Below are 18,486 nucleotides of genomic sequence, written 5' to 3' on the forward strand. Positions count from 1 at the left end.
AAAGGCAACACTATTTACCGTGACAGTAGGAATGTCGTCACAAGAAAGCAGACATTAACTTAAAAAAATCAGGACTTAACTAAATGGAAAAAGGTGAAATACCAATTTAAGATCTAAAAACACCCATCCCCTATGAAACTGGAGATTGTGTTTTTTGTTTTTGTTTTGTTTTGTTTTGTTTTTTAGAGACGGCGAGCAAATGGGGGAAAGGGGCAGAAAGAGAAGGAGAATCCAGCTCAGTGTGGAGCCTGACTCCGGGCTGGATCCCATGACTCTGGGATCATGACCTAAGCCAAAATCAACAGTTGGATGCTCAACCGACTGAGCTACCCAGGCGGCCCTAGTCAAGTTTGCTCTTAACCAGGACACATGTAATTTTCACTCTGTACTTTCCACTTTTTTTTTAACGTTTATTTATTTTTGAGACAGAGAGAGACAGAGCATGAACGGGGGAGGGGCAGAGAGAGAGGGAGACACAGAATCTGAAACAGGCTCCAGGCTCTGAGCCGTCAGCCCAGAGCCCGACGCGGGGCTCGAACTCACGGACCGCGAGATCGTGACCTGAGCCGAAGTCGGACGCTTAACCGACGGAGCCACCCAGGCGCCCCTGTACTTTCCAGTTTTTACGCACATAGCAATTTGAAAATCCAGGATTTGTTGTAAGTGGGCTACACTGTTGGATGAACACCTTGTTAACATGTTAAAAACAGGGTTCCCTTTTCTGCTTTCCGTTCTGAGACTGCAGAAAATGAACCTGAACTGGTGTTTATAGTTACAAATCCTATAAATAGGAAGTTACAATGCTGTTGGTCCTACCACGTCTTGTGCTACTTGGAGATTCTAATTACAGCAACTGGTAAAACACAAAAACGAAACAAAACAATACAAAACATTAAAAAACCAAAAAGCCGCCACTCTGTGACGACCGGCATTTAACAAAATGAGCGGGCGATTCATTCACACAAAGCTAGCCCGTTTTCACAGGCTCAGTGTGTCCTGTTTGATTTCTACAGTGGCATGTGCGGCCCATTGGTATTAAACACATTTTCAAAAATGAAGAGAGTCTAAGGAGCAGCCAGTCCGTTACTGTTGTGTCAGAAGTAAATACACAGGCTGGGCAGTTATGAGTCCCACCCCCTCCTGGCTCTCTGATCCTGGTGGGTGACAAAACCGCTTTGGACTTTGGTTACTTCACTTGTCAAATGAGTATCATCCCATTTACACAGTTACCATGTAGTTGGTGTTTGGATGGAATGAGACAATATGCCAGAGTTTTTTGAAGCGAGAACAGCCGTTGACATGTAGGCTCACGTTTCGGTTTCGTTTCACCGGCTATTATATGACCTTCTGACTTGTCCTAGCTGAACCTTTTTTTTTTTTTTTAATTTTTTTTCACATTTATTTATTTTTGAGACAGAGAGACACAGAGCATGAACGGGGGAGGGGCAGAGAGAGAGGGAGACACAGAATCGGAAGCAGGCTCCACGCTCCGAGCCGTCAGCCCAGAGCCCGACGCAGGGCTCAAACTCACGGACCGCGAGATCGTGACCTGAGCTGAAGTCGGACACCCAACCGACTGAGCCACCCAGGCGCCCCAAGCTGAACCTTTTTTTAATCACCAGGAACTTGGGGGAAAATGATACCTACCTCAGAATGCCGGAGAGAGGATTAGAGGACATAAAAGACAAACTGAAGTTTGTGAAAATGTAGGTTGATTTTTATTGCTTGTTGACTATGCATAAAGAAAACATGATTGATTTTGTAGAATTTATTCCCTTGACTACATGTTGAAAATCAGATCCACCTAAGTCCCCTTAAAACCTGAAGATTTTCTCGTGAGACCTGACACGCTGTGCGTTAAAATGAGTGTGTGGGTTTGAGTGATATAACGGGACCACATTGAACTTTGGGGGCATTTAGACCAATGCTGTTTCTGTGGGGAATTAGATATTCACAACTGAACAGCCTAAGTTAATTCCACACAGCAATTCAATCTTTCACTGTAGATTATCTACAAGAAAGAAAAGGAAAAGTCACAGCGGTTCTGATGAAAATAAATGTAGTGGGATAAACATTTCCTTGTTTGCTGTTGCTAGACGTCTGTGTCTCATAAGTACACACTGTTCTGAGAGCGCGTAGTTGCATCCTACTTCCGTTGGCACGTTTTTCCGTCCTCCGACTTCCCATCCACCATCTCGGTTTTACAGGATGTTAAGTTGCTCAGTGTGAAGGCCTGAGGTCAGTACCGTAAAGCTCACGGACATGAGGCAGGCGTTCGGTGGAAGATGCAGGTGGTTTAGAGGCAGACGTGACTGCTTTCGTGGCACGTCGTACCTGCGCCAGCCACGGACAGGTAAAGCTTCCCATCTGGACACACACAGATTTCATAGAGTTCTTGTGAGCTGCCGGCAGAGCCCTGAGTCCCCTGAACCAACTTGGGTAAACACACGGTTTCAGCGTCAAGCACGAGCTGTTTGGGAGAAAACAAGAGATGAAGTGGTCCAGTGGGATGAGCGGGACAGCATGAAACTCGTATCTCCAAATGCTCCAAACAGGTTAGTTTTTTCTCTGCATAGAAAATGAAATGAGGCACGGGACTTAAGTCTTATATGATCATTATATGATCAGATTTTCTTTCTTTAAAAAAATTTTTAATGTTTATTTTTGAGAGAAAGAGAGAGACAAAGCACGAGAAGGGGAGGGGCGGAAAGAGAGGGAGACACAGAATCCGAAGCAGGCTCCAAGGCTCTGAGCGGTCAGCATGGAACCTGACGTGGGGCTCGAACCCACAAACTGGGAGATCATGACCTGAGCCAAAGTCAGACGCTGAACCAACTGAGCCACCCAGGCGCCCCTAATATTTATTTTTTGTTGAGAGAGAGAGAGGGAGACAGAGAGAGACAGAGAGAGACAGAGAGAGACAGAGAGAGAGAATCTGAAGCAGGCTCCAGGCTCTGAGCTGTCAGCACTGAGCCAGATGCGGGGCTCGAACTCATAAGCCATGAGATCATGACCTGAGCCAAAGTCGGACGCTTAACCCACTGAGCCACCCAGGCGTCCCTTCACAATTTTTACCTGTGAATGTTGGGATTTCTGTTGATTTTGTTTTCCTAGAAGAGGCAATTACATTCATCCGATTAGCCACCAACCATTTCCCTAGTTTCTAAAATATTTGAAACTCTGCTGCCTTCTCGTAGGTGTGGAGGAACAGCAGACACACAGATTAACGCCAACTGAAAGTGATTAAAGCTATTGGGGTTTTTGCTCCCATTCTAGTTGAAACTGAAATGTAAACAAATGGTCATTAGTTGAGGTTTGAAATTCTGGGAACGAAGAAAGAAGAACCCTCTCACCGAGTAGCCAAATCTCACCCACTCCAGGGCGCTCGCTTGTTAGCGGGAATTAAGGTGTGTCGCAGGCAGGCTCAATGTTCTTCCTTGCAAACAAGGCTGGACTCTTCTTTATTTACATACTCTTATCTACAAACTCCAATCTCATTTTTTTAACTTAAAAAAAAATTTTTTTAACGTTTTATTTATTTTTGAGACAGAGCATGAACGGGGGAGGGGAAGAGAGAGAGGGAGACACAGAATCGGAAGCAGGCTCCAGGCTCTGAGCCGTCAGCCCAGAGCCCGACGCGGGGCTCGAACTCACAGACCGTGAGATCGTGACCTGAGCTCAAGTCGGATGCTCAACCGACTGAGCCACCCAGGCGCCCCTTATTTTTTTAACTTTTAAAAAATTTTAAGTTTATTTAATTTGTGTGAGAGAGAGAGAGAGAGAGAGAGAGAGCGAGCACGGGAGGGGCATAAAGGGAGGGAGACAGAATCGCAAGCAGGTTCCGCACTGGCAGTGCAGGGCCCAGTGCTGGGCTCGAACTCATAACTGTGAGATCATGACCTGAGCTGAAACCAAGAGTCGGACGCTCAACCGACTGAGCCATCCGGGTGCCCTCACGGACTCCGATCATATATATACATAAACTGATGCGTGCAGTCTGTACTCTCGGGAAGTTGGCCACTCCTGTGTGAAGTAGTGGGTGGAACAGTATTAGAAGCAAAGCTTTGCCTTGTGGTCTGGGACACAGAGGAAAAGAAGGGAAATGTGGACTGTATTGTTTTTAAACGTGGAACCTACTCATGCTGTTGTCCAGTGCTTTGGGTTCTGTCTGCTCTCCTTTCTTATGGTTACTTGGTGATGCTTCTTTTCTAGTTATTTTTTTCCTGCTCTTCTAGCAAACTCTAGTCACTTAGTAGTCCGCATACCAGTTCCTTGCTCATCTTCGTTGGGCTTTACGGGAATATATCTTGTGGGAGGCCAGACATCTCCTCACTTGGAGCTAGCTCCCAGTAAGAAGGGATAGCAACTTCAATTATGAGTCAGGCTGTATGCAATTATAAACATGACCTCATTGATGGAAACAAGTGGCATTATTTCAAAATTAAAATCGGTATGTATTTTGTCAAGGTCATACAGTTGAAGTATGTGGTCACATTACGATGTGGTAATGAGATACGAGAATTCTTGACTTCTCATGTTTGCATCTATCTGCTCCTGACATCATAACGTTTTAAGTTACAACTTGAAGGGGCTTCACCAGATGACTGTTCTATTCTCCTGGCAGGCTGCCGTCGGACAGGTTCTGTCCACACACATGGGCCACCTCTCATGGTCTACGTTTGCTACTAGTGTCCCTTCCTGTTAATATTAAATTAACATAATTTAAAAATGTTGTCACCCATATTATCACATTGGTATCATCTGTGACTTAGTTAAGCAAGTATTATTTTCCCTATCTGACAAATGAGAAGACAGGTCCAGGTCCGGAGAGGCCTGTTAACTTCCCCGAACTCAAACAGGTAACCTGCGAACTGATCTGGTACTAGGACAGTCAATATTGAGTAGCAAGTGCTCTACTGCTTTGTTATGAACTTTGGCTTGTGTCGGTGACGTTTTATTCCCAGACTTGAAGTTCCAGATGTCATCCTTCTTGTGGCGTTTAAAGCTCTTATTTTTCACATTTAACTTGCACGCAAACTTAATTTGGTGCGAGAAAGCATAGCGCTCTAGGCAATACGCGCTGATGGCTGTCATTTATGGGGAGCTCCCAGTGACCGCCATATCGAGAGAAGCTGCATCCACAGGAAGTGGCTCGGAAAATCTGCAGTATTCTTTCCCAGATGAAAATAACAAGAGACTGGACAGCACAGATACCAGGCAAAGAATACTGTCTGGATCCAGTACAGAATAACTCTAACCGTTCTTGGCTCTTCTTGAAATGCACGATTGTCTCTTGCCTTCTTTTCAGTCGGTTTACAGACGGCCATAAATTTAACGATACCTTAATGGATGTGAGGATCACCAGGAAATACACAACAGGAGCTGGCGCACTGAACTCACCATTCCATCACTACTTTGGAAAACGATATCCATTTGAGAAAGGGCCTCGATTTTCCCAGCATGAGCTTTAATATGAACACCCTTTGGGGCATCCATGCTTAGACTCCGTGTGGGAGACTCTAATCTGAAATGAGGTAAAGAAACAAACAAACACACAAACAAACAAAAAAAAACAGTATTAAAAATAATTCCCCAGGAATCCCTCACTGACTGAATGGCGTTGCATGAAAATATAACTAATAAAGTATAAAGCACCATCGTGTCGTGCTTGAATGCCACTAGAGTGTATACGCCTTATTGGCCAATCCAGAAATAATGTGTTAGTTTCAGTAAGGAAATTAACTTCCCATCAGTGAGAGTCTACGAAATCAGTATCCTCTAAAAACGGATAAAACATTAGACAGCCCTACCCCTACGTAGTAGTTTCAGATGGCAGGGTTAAGCACCCTGCATATTACACACCAAAAGAAAATGCTACTTGTGAAAACTCTGTAAAGCTTTCTTTTTAGTGAAAACTCAAACTTGTTTGGGGAAAAAGACAGATTTAAGGAAGGATAACATGTTCATTTGCCACCTGTTCATAAAATAGAATGCATGTTTAGCCTTGAGGTTTTGTTTGCTTTTTTTTTTTTTTTTTTTTTTTTAAAGCTTAGGAGGGTTACAAATGCAAAGATTTCTTTTGGGAAAGAAATGAACTGGTAGAGTTGATATACTGGCAGGATGGAGGCTGGCCTCAGCTGGCTTTGTTTTTGTAAAATCTATCAGAATCTCCTTGGGACTAAGTCAAACATAGATACAGAGCTGGGGAATATATGGATCAGAGAAATTCCATTTGCCTTTGCCTGAAAAAACACTAAATTTCCACCAGATGGCACACCATCATCACTTGAAAGGTTCAACCCAAGGCAACGCCCAACCCAACCTAAGGCAACCCAACCCCAAAGTCTGAAAGGCTGATTTGACTGAAATGTTTAAAGATCAGTAAGAAGTGGAACAGGATACAGGGTACAGGTCTGTCATCCACCCACGGCAGGGTAAGATTAGGGTAGGCATGGGCAGGGGAGACAAAGGGAGCAGCTCCAGAGGACAGAAGTATCTAGATTGTTAATTCTCATTTGAACTGATTGAATATTTACCCCATAGACCTTTGACTCGGAGGAACTGCTACCTTCAGTTGGCAAGTTTTTTGTCTACCACTCTTTGTTACAGAAAACAAAGGTTCATTTTTTTTTATGTACATCTCAATATGAAAAATTTGATGTTATGCATTTTGAAATTTATATTTACATTGAGTACAAGAAAACACTTAAGAGATATGTATGGAATGTATTGGTCAAGTTATGTTAAGCTTGGGTTATGGGGTAACACTTAGATATATCCAGATGATTTGGTCTGTGGATCGCCTGCCCATTTTGCCACTTTGCCATCTGCTAATTATCTACATTTTTCCTGCCTGGATTGATAGAAAGAAAGGGAGGGGGGATGGGGAAGGAAAGGAAGGGAGAAAAGCATGGAAGCAACTTGCAGAGGTCTGGTCCCTTTCAGGCAAACCACTGGTGATCTTGAAGACCCTAGTGAAGGCAAGTGTGTTTCAAGATCAGTCATCAAACCACAAAATGACTCCAGCAGGACCAATCACTAGTTCTCAGCCAGGTTATAATACGGTGTTTCTGGAATAGCAAATTTCTTCCCCTTTGCATCACTTCTAACCTTGCAGATGAAATGTATCAGTTCAGCACAAGTTAAGACACATTTTACCAAAAAAGGCTGTGATTAGACAGCTCTGAAGTACACATTTCCAAAAACACACTGAGCAACAGTCAGATATAAAAGAACTTGTTTTTTTCTCTTTTGTTATATTTTAGTTTGCCGGTTAGATATCGAGCCCGTTCTTCAAATATGAACATATAAACATTTACTCATGGCCGGGGGTGCCTGGGTGGCTGTCGGTTGAGTGTCTGGCTCTTGATTTCAGCTCAGGTCATAATCTCATAGTTTGTGGGATCGAGCCCCGTGCTGGGCTTTGCACTGACAGCCCAGAGCCTGCTTGGGATTCTCTCTCTCTGCCCCTCCCCCACTCTCTCAAATAAATAAACGTTCAAAAAACATATTTACTCGTGACTTACACGAGGAACAAAAAGTTTTGAACACTGCTCCAGAAATACACTAAGTAAATAAGCTGTGTGTGTAAATACACAAACATGCTCACACACAATTCGGGTTATAAAAATACAATTAATTAAGATAATGTGATTGTTAAAGCAGGTGAGTTTTAAGCTGTGTTCCTTTTTAAGTAAAGACACACAGAATTCAGTAACTTCCCAAACTTTGGCCCGTATTCATTTTTGAGTTTAGGGCATGTAACTGGTCAATCGCATCTGATTATAATATTTCTTGCTCATGTCATGTTAGTACCAAACAAAGGGGAAAAGTTATTGAAATGTATGGGTAATGTTTTGATTTCAAGCCCTTTCAGGCTCCCATTAAGTCCACATTTTGCAAAGAGGATGAGGGAGCAGGGAGCATAAACGCAAACTGACCAGAAAAGCTGGCCTTGAGGCAGCACTGGCCAAATCATGCAAGGGCTAGATTGTGTCCCCTGGCAGACCATGCCGACCACTAGGCCCTGTTCACTGTGTTCGTCTTTAACCCAAACGTGGTGGGGGAAAATGCATTTAATTCATTTCACCCTTATTTATGAAGTGCTATTATGTGCTGTTCTAGGTTTGTAGAGAAACAGTAGCAAACAAGGCAGACAAGCTTCCTGCCTTTAGGAGTCTAACATTCAAGCAGATGAAAGGCTGTGAGCAGAGGAATGACCCGATTCCAGCTATGTTTTACAGACAAATCTATTAAGTCTGCTCAAGACAGATAAGCAGCTCAGAGCTCTCCTCTCAGTGCCCGCTTACACATAAATGCTGGCTAAAATACAATGGGAAAACAAAATACATTAAAACACGTACCAGGCATAAAAAACAAACAAAGGGCATTTTCATTGTGCCAGAAACACAAGAAACTCCTAGAGTGATGAGTGGGAGTTGAAATGCCGGAGCCCTGCAGGTACTGGGCAGACTAATGCCATGTGGACTGGTATTTTAAATCTCTACAAGGAAGGAGATGTGGCCAACTACGGGAAGGGGGTAGGGGGGGCAGGACAGAGGTGTTTGGAAACGGGCTCTGGGCACACAGATGGGAGGTGAAACGCAGCATGGTAACAACCCTAAAGCAGGCTGCTCGTTCGGGGATGTGAGCAGAGAGTCTTCAATCATGCATTAGTGTAGAACCCAAACGCACACACCGTTCAGGCCTTGCAGGAGCCCAACCTGAGAAAGACTTATAAACCCTGGCTTCAGAACAGTGCCCCCTGCAGGGCCCTGGCAGAAGTGAAAGTGAAACAGACATGAAAGGCAAATGGAAGGGTCTCCCCGACCGCTTCTCCCAGATGAAGAGCCAAAGGGCATGAACGCCCAGAATTGCCAAACCACATGGGCGAATCTCTCAACATGAGGAACTAGAGATAACAGATCAGTCAGAAAGGGACTAACACGTAACTAAGTTCAGGGCATCCAAAGAGATAAATCAATGCTCACAGAACAAGACCAGAGTAGAAAAAGAAAGACTTAAAAACCAGGTAAGCAGGTGCGCCTGGGCGGCTTAGCTGGCTGGGCGAACGACTCTTGATTTTGGTTTTGTGTATGATCTCACGGTTTGTGAGATCGAGCCCCCAGTCAGGCTCCACGCTCCCAGCACGGAGCCTGCTTAGGATTCTCTGTCACTTCCTCTGCCTCTCTCTCGCTCACACACACAAAAATTAATAAGTGAAACTTAAAAAAAAAATGAAAACCAAGTAAGTAGAAATTCATGAAATAAAAAAATTGAAGTCTTCTGGCAGGCTAAATGGGAGGCATGCCACATATGAAAAGAGAATAGGATGTTGTAATGTGGCTTTGGTAATTCAGTGGAAAAACGAGAAATGTAAAATCTGAAATAGAAGTTTAATGTTTTTCAATGCATAAAATAAAGCACATAGAATTTCAAAGGGAACTAATGACTTTTAAATACAAATGTAAAAATATCTTTCAATGGGTGATACAGCAGTTTATGAGCTTGTTTAGTAATGTATTAAATAAGATCTGGTCGGAGGTCTTACAACTAGTGTAATTTCAAAGCAGGGAAGAGTGTGTAACGTATTCTGTGATACTAGCTATAACCTTTACGTGATACTGAGGTACCTCTGGCTTCTACAGATGAAAAAGTCAAAGAAACTGCTGATACTGCTGTGGTTTGTTGCCGCTCATTTATAGCTGAAGGAATGCAAAATGTGAATTGGAGGTCAGCGAAAATGAAGGATTTCTTTTTCACGTTCAAAATCTAAATTCTATTCTTGGATACCCAGGGGATCCACAGACCACAAGTTAAGAACGCCTGTACTCTGGAGAATGAGAAGACACAGAAATGACGAGGTCACGGTTAATCACTTTCCAGAATTCACAAATAACAAGAGTTCCTAACATTGAAGTGGCAACCTAATACCCAAGTATGAATTAAGACATACCCGGCACCCAGACACTTGGCGGTAAAACTGCAAAACTGTGAGATTAATGAGAAATATTCAGAATGAAGTTGCTCACCAAAGACCCAAAAGTAATGAATAATATCTCGAGAATGCTGATGAAAATGTACCATCAGCCTAAAAATCTATCCCAGCTTAACTACCATTCCACTATGAAGGGACTAGACATTTCAGGCCCAGAGGGAAAAGTTTACTATCTATACAGTACTTCTAGGACCTAAAACCAGAGGAAAAGAGTATTTTGCAAGAAGCAGTATTTTGCAAAAAGAGTATTTTGCAAGCACCATCTAATGGTGGACATTAGAATAATCAACACACTGTGTGGGTAAAGCTGAATAGGTATTGCTTGAAAAACAGAAAACGGAGATATGAGTAAAAGCAAAGTGGAAACAAGATGGGGGTAACTTAAATTTTTTTTTTTTATAATTTGGGAAGAGAATGATAATCACTTAAACTTCATCAGAAAGTATTAATTTATCTCCATGCATGTAAAATATAAAGGGTAATCATTAAAAGAATAAAAACGGAACCAGTAGAGGAAAATACCAGAGGGAAAATAAGGAAAAGCTTCTTGATCTAACCAAAGGTCAGTAAGAAGAAAAAATGAAATGAACAAGCACAGTAAATACAACATAAGACCACAGAAATATGTCAAGTATGTCAGTGATAACAATCAATATAAATGGTTAATTCCCCTATTAAAAGTTAGGGACTTTACTGTAGGTAGGGGGTTAAATCTCAAATCCAGAAATTTGAGAAACTGAAACATAAGATATACCCCACACGAAAAACAAATCTGGTTGGATCAAAGACCTAAATCTGAAAAGCAAACGTGGTTGTGAAAGAATTCGTTCCCTTCCTAATGCCCAAACGGTGTTTTCCAATACACTCAAGTTCCTAAGGGTTTATTTTCACTATTCTGTTCCTGGATGAAACTTCTTTTTTTTTTTTAAGATTTTATTTTTTAAGTAATCTCTACACCCAATGTACTGCTGGAACCCCCACCTCCAAGGTGCAGAGTCATAGGCTTCACTGACTGAGCCGGCCAGGCAGAGCCCCTGTTATTGGGTGAAACTTTCAATTCTTTAAACTGTTTCCACTTGTTGCGTTGACTAAATGTACTATGTTTTGTTTTGATATTTTATGACTTTTTCTTTTTTCTTGGAATTTCTAGAATTAAGGAAAACGAGCCACACCATAAACTGCCAATTACCATGAGGCACAAATTACTTTCAGTATTTAAGTAGACTTGGAATAGTAACCTGTGATAAATGAAAAATAAATATTTGGGATGAGGAATGCGATTATGCAAGCTGGGTGAGATCAATTCAATGCTTCATTTGTTAATCATCCATTTGTAGACACTGATTTTTTATCAATGAGTTGTCTCAAAAAACACTGAAAGAGAAGGAATTAAAATATTCCCAAGATAACACTTTCAGACCATATGCAAATATATGTGAAAACCAAGAATACATTAATAATTATCTAGGCAAAAACAGTTGATCAAAACTGACCCTTATAAAGGTAAAGGTTTAAACAGACAAATTTCTCCAAGAAGAAGAATTGGGGGTGCCTGGGTGGCTTAGTCGGTTAAGCACTCGACTTTGGCTCAGGTAACTATCTCATGGTTCATGAGTTCGAGCCCCACATCAGGCTCTGTGTTGACAGCTCAGAGCCTGGAACCTGCTTTAGATTCTGTGTCTCCTTCTCTCTCTGCCCCTGCTCCGCTCGCACTCCCTCTCTGTCTCTCAAAAAATAAATACGTGTTAAAAATTAAAAAAAAAAATCAGTTAAAGAAGGATTGCACTATTTTTTTAATGTTTATTTACTCTTGACAGAGAGAGACAGAGAAGGAGTGAGGGAGGGGCAGAGAGACAGAGACAAAGAATCGAAAGCAGGCTCCAGGATCTGAGCTGTCAGCACAGAGCCCGACACAGGGCTCGAACCCACAAACTGTGAGATCATGACCTGAGCTGAAGCTGGAAGCTTTTTTTTTTTTTAATTTTTAATATTCATTTATCTTTGAGAGAGAGAGACAGACAGACAGACAGAGCAGGAGCGAGGAAGGGGCAGAGAGAGAGGGAGACACAGAATCCGAAGCGGGCTGCAGGCTCCGAGCTGTCAGCACAAAGCCCGACACGGGACTCGAACTCACAACCGGTGACATGACCTGAGCTGAAGTCAGACACTTACCTGACTGAGCCACCCAGGCGCCTCAAGAAGAATTGCACTCTTAAGGAATTATATTTAAAAAATTAATCAGGCCCATATGGTTCCAGGGAGAATTCCACCAAAAACCTTCAGAGATCAGAGCATCCCAATTGTCAACAAATCATTCCAGAACACTGAAAATAAGGGAAATCTTCCCCATTCTTGAAAAGCATGGATAACATTGTTACCTAAACCTTACGAAAATAGCACACAAACAAGAAAGTTACAGACTGACATCACTAAGCGTATATGAGCGCGAAGGTTCTAGATAGAATATTGGCAGGTGGAATTGAACACCAACTTAAGAAAAGAATATACCGTGACCAAGTAGAATTGATTCCATGAATGCAAGATTGGTGTGGTATGAGAAAACCCATGAACATGATACACTGTATTAACACATCTAAAGAACACATACACATGGCCATCTCCACAAGGGCTAAAGAGTCTTTGACAAAGTCTAACGGCCATTCAACACAAAATAGAAACTGGTATTTATTTGCTTTATAAAATACGTATTCACATCGTCTTCATGGGGGAACACCGGGGGCATCTGCATTCAGACTGGGAAAAGGCAAGGATTACTCTACGTCCACTTCTTTCTCACGTGGCGCTAACAGTGCTGGGACATGGGATAAGACATCAGAAACCAATCGGAGACACAGAGTTGGAAAAGAAGGCGTAATAGTATATTTATCTGCAGAAGATAGGACAGCGTCCCTGAAAACCCTAATGAGCCAACATAAAACTGACTCAAAGAATAAAAAGTTTGGTAAGGTTGTTTATATAAAATTATCACACGGCAATCAGTAGCTTTCATACCCACAGTGGTAACTTGTTAGGGGATATAATCGCGACAAAGGTGAGCTTAGGGGTAAACTTTTTAAAAGAAAATCTTTATTTCTGAGAGAGAGGGAGAGAGAGAGTGAGCGAGCAGGGGAGGGGCAGAGAGAGGGAGACAGAGGGTCTGAAGCTGGCTTTGTGCTGACAGCAGAGAGCCAGATGTGGGGCTTGAGCTCACGAACTGAGGTCATGACCCGAGCCGAAGTTGGATACTCAACTGAGCCACCCGGGTGCCGAGCTTAGCGGTAAACTTCCAAGAAATGTGAAAAACATACATAAGGAAAACTTTTAAGTATTCCTGAAAGGGCAAAAATGGATTTCAACAAATGGAAAGACATCCCATGTTTTTCGGGTAAATAATGACATAAAGATGTCAGTTTTCCCCAAGTTAATTTATGAATTTAAGATAATCCTAATAAAAGAATATGCTTTTCTTGAACTAGATAAGTTAATGCTCAAGTTCGGAAAAATAAGCAAGAACTGGCAGAGAAATATTGAAAGCTACAAGGGTATGTGTGCATGTGTGTGACAGGGAGGGAGAGAGAGAGAGAGAGAGAGAGAGAGAGAGAGAGAGAGAGAGAGAGAGACTAGTCCTACCAGACATTAAACGATATTTTATAGGGGCACGTGCATGGCTCAGCTGGTTAAGCGTCCAAATCTTGGTTTCGGCTCAGGTCATGATCTCATGGTTTGCGGGTTCGAGCCCCATATCAGGCTCCGTGCTGCCCGTATGGATCCTACTTGGGATTCTCTCTCTCCTTCTCTTTGCTTCTCCCCAACTCAAAATAAATAAATAAACTTAATAAAATAAAATAAAATAAAATAAACTTTATACCCTATTTAACAAGGTTGGGACTAGGACCTGAACAGGAAGACTAGGGGAACAGAACAGAAAATACACAAACAGACCCACGTGCATAGGGAAATTTAATAGATGATAAAGGTTTTATTTCAAATCGTAGCGACAAAGGTGGAATTTCTAATAGATAATCTAGTTGCTGGCTCCGGTGGCTGGATGACTGGAAAAGATAAAATTAGACCCACGCTTCACACCTGATACCTGATACAGGAATAAACTCTAAAGGCATCAGGGATCTAAAATGTATCATAATGTAAAAGGCAAAACCAGACAAGCAACATGCCTGACTTCCTCTTTCTGTAAGGAAAGTTTCACGTTATGTCTTAAAATCCAGATGTAATGAATGAAATTATAAATAAATTTGAGTGTATAAACATTAAAAGTAGAATGTTAACAGGAAAAATGTTAATATTCAGAATATTTTATATTATACTTTAATCCCTACAAATCCAGTAAAATTTTGTTTTAATGTTTATTTTGAAAGAGAGAGAGAGAGAGAGAGAGAGAGACGGAGCACGAGCAGGGGAGGGGCAGAGAGAGAGAGAGGGAGGGAGGGAGACACAGAATCCCAAGCAGGCTCCAGACTCTGAGCTGTCAGCACAAAGCCCGACGCGGGGCTCAAACCCATGAACTATGAGATCATGGCCTGAGCCGAAGTTGGACGCTTAACTGACTGAGACACCCGGGCGCCCCTCTACAAATCCATTTTAAAGAGTCATTAAAGAAGCAAAGGAGATGGAAGGCCGTTCCAGGAGAAGCAGCCTTAAATAAAAAGGGAACGATTTATAAGATCTGAAGAGAAGGCTGAGTATTTAAATAACAAAATAGAGATGTGAAAGATGCTGAACCACACTAGTCCCTAGGGAAATGAAAAGTAAAATAACACAAGATAACATGAAACAGATCATCAAGTCTGACAGTGCAAAATACAGGTAAAAAGGTGAGGAAAGACAGACCCTTACACTGCTCGCGGAGCAATAAATCAGATCAGGCACGTTGAGAGGCACACTGGCCAGGTTTGGCAAAGTTCAGTATGTTCACATCCCAAACCCACGCTTTGTAAAACTTGGTGGAATAGACAACTCAGAGCAGGGCTCTCCGTCCTAAAAGATAGCTGAAAAACTACGCACCCGTTACACAGTTTTAAGTTAACGTTGTGTTTTTCAGAAGTTTAAGTATTTACAAAAGATACCATTTCTGCATATTATACACACCGTCATTTTGAAATACCACTCATCACTTTACAGTGTATTTGATGGAAATGAAAAATCACGGAGATTCGATATCGACCTCCTTTGGGTTACAATTCAATATGCTAAGATTTTTTTTTTTTTTGCTTAAATTGTCCAACTGTGACTGGGAGTCCTTCGATCGGGAGCTCGTTCATTTGGCTCCTGGGTCTTCTTGATGTGCCCTCCCTGTTTTGAGTTTTGAGCATAGCTTATTCGCTGGCACTGCAAAATGTTCCAAATTCATCTTCTGCATTCGCTGCCCCCGTCCTAGAATGAGCCATTTCTTCAAAGAATCCTGATTTCTTTTATTGCAGAATGAGATGAGGAACCAACTGCTGGGTGACACGGAATTTAATTACCTGATCTCTCACTTCTAGAATTTCTATTGTTATTTTTCAAATCTGCCATTTTCATACAACTGTGACATTGCCTAACCTTGTATTCAAAATTTTGTTCTCTTTGAGGGCACCTGGGTGGCTCAGTCGGTGAGGCATCCGACTTCGGCTCAGGTCATGATCTTGTGGTTTGTGAATTCCCCTGATGGGCTCTCTGCTCTCAGCACAGAGCCCCCTTCAGATCCTGTCTCCCTCTCTCTCTGACCTCCCCCGTCTGTTCTCTCAAAAACTAAAAATAAACATTAAAAAAAATTTTTTTAAAGAATACATTTTTTTCTCTTTGAGCCCTTTATTCATATCTTTTAAAAATCTCTCACTTTGCTCTCTTACTTAGAGTTTCAGGGGGTAACTTGTAGAGGCTGCTAATTCTATGTCTTTGCATTATTATTATTATTGTAGTAAACACATCTTCAGCAATGACTGTCTTCCATAGGTGTTTTTATGTCATGGGTAATGGGATACTTTCTTCAAAGTAGTTGGACTTCAGTGCAGTTTTTAACATTAATTTTCCAGCTCTGAGATCTTATGAGGCAGTGTGGATATAGTCCCCCTGTCTTGGCCAAGCAAAGGCCTGTAATTCCTGATTTCTTTTGGGTCACCCAACCCAGGGCCCAAGTCGCAGCATCTTTAGACTACCAGGCACATTTTCTACAATAACTTCTATGGGAGACCAGGGTGTACAGGGCGTCTCAGCCTGAGCATTTCACACACACTAGGCTGTGGCTTGGCATCCCGTCCCATAATACGTTAAGGTCCCAGCCCCCCATCTCGATGGGATCCTGATTCTCTAGCAGTACATTAGCTCAGCTCTGACAATGAATTTCCTCTTTGTTACTGAGACCTAAGGATGAGCTTGTCTCGCTTTCTAGCTGAACAATGTTTATAAGTCTACAATATAGATTTATAAGTATTTATTTCCTTCCTCCCTCCCTCTCCCCTTCCTTGCCTTCCTTGCCTTCCTTCCTTCCTATTTATTTATTTATTTAGAAGTAAACTCGTATTTACAAGTGTTTGAAACAGGAGCAAATGTTTCCTCGTCCTCTCCTTTTACTTTACCTAATGAAGACACACCTGTATTACTGGCCAGGTGCTAGGCATTGTTTCCAGCAATTTACAAATAGTCACTTAGTCAATTGCCATCACATCCCTATTGGGTTGCAGAGTTTACCCTGTGATGTTAATGTTTCCCGATTCCTTAAGTTTCAGTTCAAATGCTTCCTTCCCTGTGACATCATCTCAGCTAACCCCGGGAAGGTTTTGAGCTTTTTCTCCTATGCCCTCACTATATTTTGGACTTTCATCAGAGCAAGGAACTATACTGTTCTAACTTGTTTGCCTATTTCACTTCCCAACAGACTTTAAAATCGTGAAGAGCAGGAACCATGCCTTTTATCAGTGTAGAACTAGCATCTACCCTGGCACAAAAACACGTCTGGTACATTTTTGCTCAATTTTTTAAAAAAACAATGAATTCTGGGGCGCCTGGGTGGCTGGGTAGGTTGAGCGGCCGACTTCGGCTCAGGTCATGATCTCGCGGTCCGTGAGTTCGAGCCCCGCGTCGGGCTCTGTGCTGACAGCTCAGAGCCTGGAGCCTGTTTCGGATTCTGTGTCTCCCTCTCTCTCTGCCCCTCCCCTGCTCATGCTCTGTCTCTCTCTGTCTCAAAAATAAATAAACGTTAAAAAAAATTAAAAAAAAAACAATGAATTACATAACATATGAATGAACAGCAAGTCAAAATGAAGGCAGCATGTCAGAGTTCATATTGTCCTTGTGACTGATTTTGCTATAAGAGATGCAAATCTAGTTTAAATACAAATTAATTATCTTTTTTCTTAAATAGTAATTGTCACCCTTCTATGACTATCATTTGAGCAAATATCAAAATTTAAGTTTGTGATATTTACACATGTATATTTCAGAGATATATTTGCAAATGCATTATGATCTCAACCCTACAAAATCCACATTCTTTCCTTTCAGGATATTCTAGAATCATTTTCACTGTACTTGGGCCAAGAATAGTAATGGTACTGGACTCAGAAAGAAAAAGTGGAAGGTTTATAGTAAGGATTTACAGAAGAAAATATGACTATCATCTAATCGATTAGTGGAGTCTGGCTGTAAATCAAAGGATAAACCACTCAGGGGTCCACTCAGCTGGTGGAGACAATCTAGTCAACGCACGTGGGCTTTGGGGTCAGAGCTGAATTTGGATGATCTTTTGGACACTCTTTAATCTTTGCTTAGAACACGCCGCTATCTTGATCTCAGTCTTTCTGTTTTATAAAATGGGGATGAAGCTGATAATTTTTAGGGTCGAGTTGATGACGAAATGAGATAAACTTTGAGACAGCATGGAGCACAGATGCGTGACATTCAGGGCATGTTAGCTGATACCTTCTAGCTTCACCCCATTCCTCCAGGAATTCTTACAAGTTCGTTATTTCCTCAGTCAACTTGGTTATAATGCCTGGGTTACGTGACGTCCCGCAGTATGTCACGTTTCAGAAAGCAAGAGGATACTTGTCTGCCATTTCTTTTTTAGCAAGGGTCTGCTGTAGAACAGGCAGATTTATATCCTGATGGACAACATAAGATGAATGGTTTAATTTCAAGCGCTGTATCTTTTAAAACAGTGACATTTAGTTCAAAAAGGAGTTTGGTATCTCTGCAATTGGTATGATTTTATAATTTCAAAATGGTTTTAATGGGATTATGTTTTAAAGATATTGCATCACTTTTGTATCCTAGAAAAGTAAAATGTTCTTCTTTCCTAACTATAATAATTCTGTAATATTGATCTTATGACCCTTTATCAAAATTAATGAAATTGTTCTCACGTAATTAGAGTCACAATTTATTTTCATGCTGCAAATGTTCTCTAAGTGGGTAAGATAAATTAAACTCTCACTTGCTTTTGACTAATATTTAATTAGGCATTAAAGATAAGAGAAATGCTTAATTTCCTT

General features: G+C 41.6%; 1 protein-coding gene across 9 annotated transcripts in view; it reads right to left on the reverse strand.

Moving 5' to 3' along the window:
• Window positions 1-1,695: 1,695 nt before the first annotated feature.
• The window catches only part of SGCG (sarcoglycan gamma), a 226,100-nt gene continuing 209,309 nt past the window's right edge, over window positions 1,696-18,486 (reverse strand). For 8 of the 9 annotated variants that reach the window (XM_060637549.3, XM_078447255.2, XM_081795523.1 and 5 more), the window contains 2 exons: window positions 5,401-5,524; window positions 1,696-2,470 (listed from right to left, as the gene is read on the reverse strand). In XM_060637549.3, the coding sequence (XP_060493532.1) occupies window positions 2,297-2,470; window positions 5,401-5,524 (298 nt within the window). In that variant the 3' untranslated portion in view covers window positions 1,696-2,296. The remainder of the gene's footprint in view (window positions 2,471-5,400; window positions 5,525-18,486) is intronic. The other variant, XM_060637545.3, reaches the window with a different exon arrangement.

This window comes from Panthera onca, chromosome A1 (assembly GCF_046562875.1).
Source record: "Panthera onca isolate mPanOnc1 chromosome A1, mPanOnc1 haplotype 2, whole genome shotgun sequence".
NCBI lineage: Eukaryota > Metazoa > Chordata > Mammalia > Carnivora > Felidae > Panthera > Panthera onca.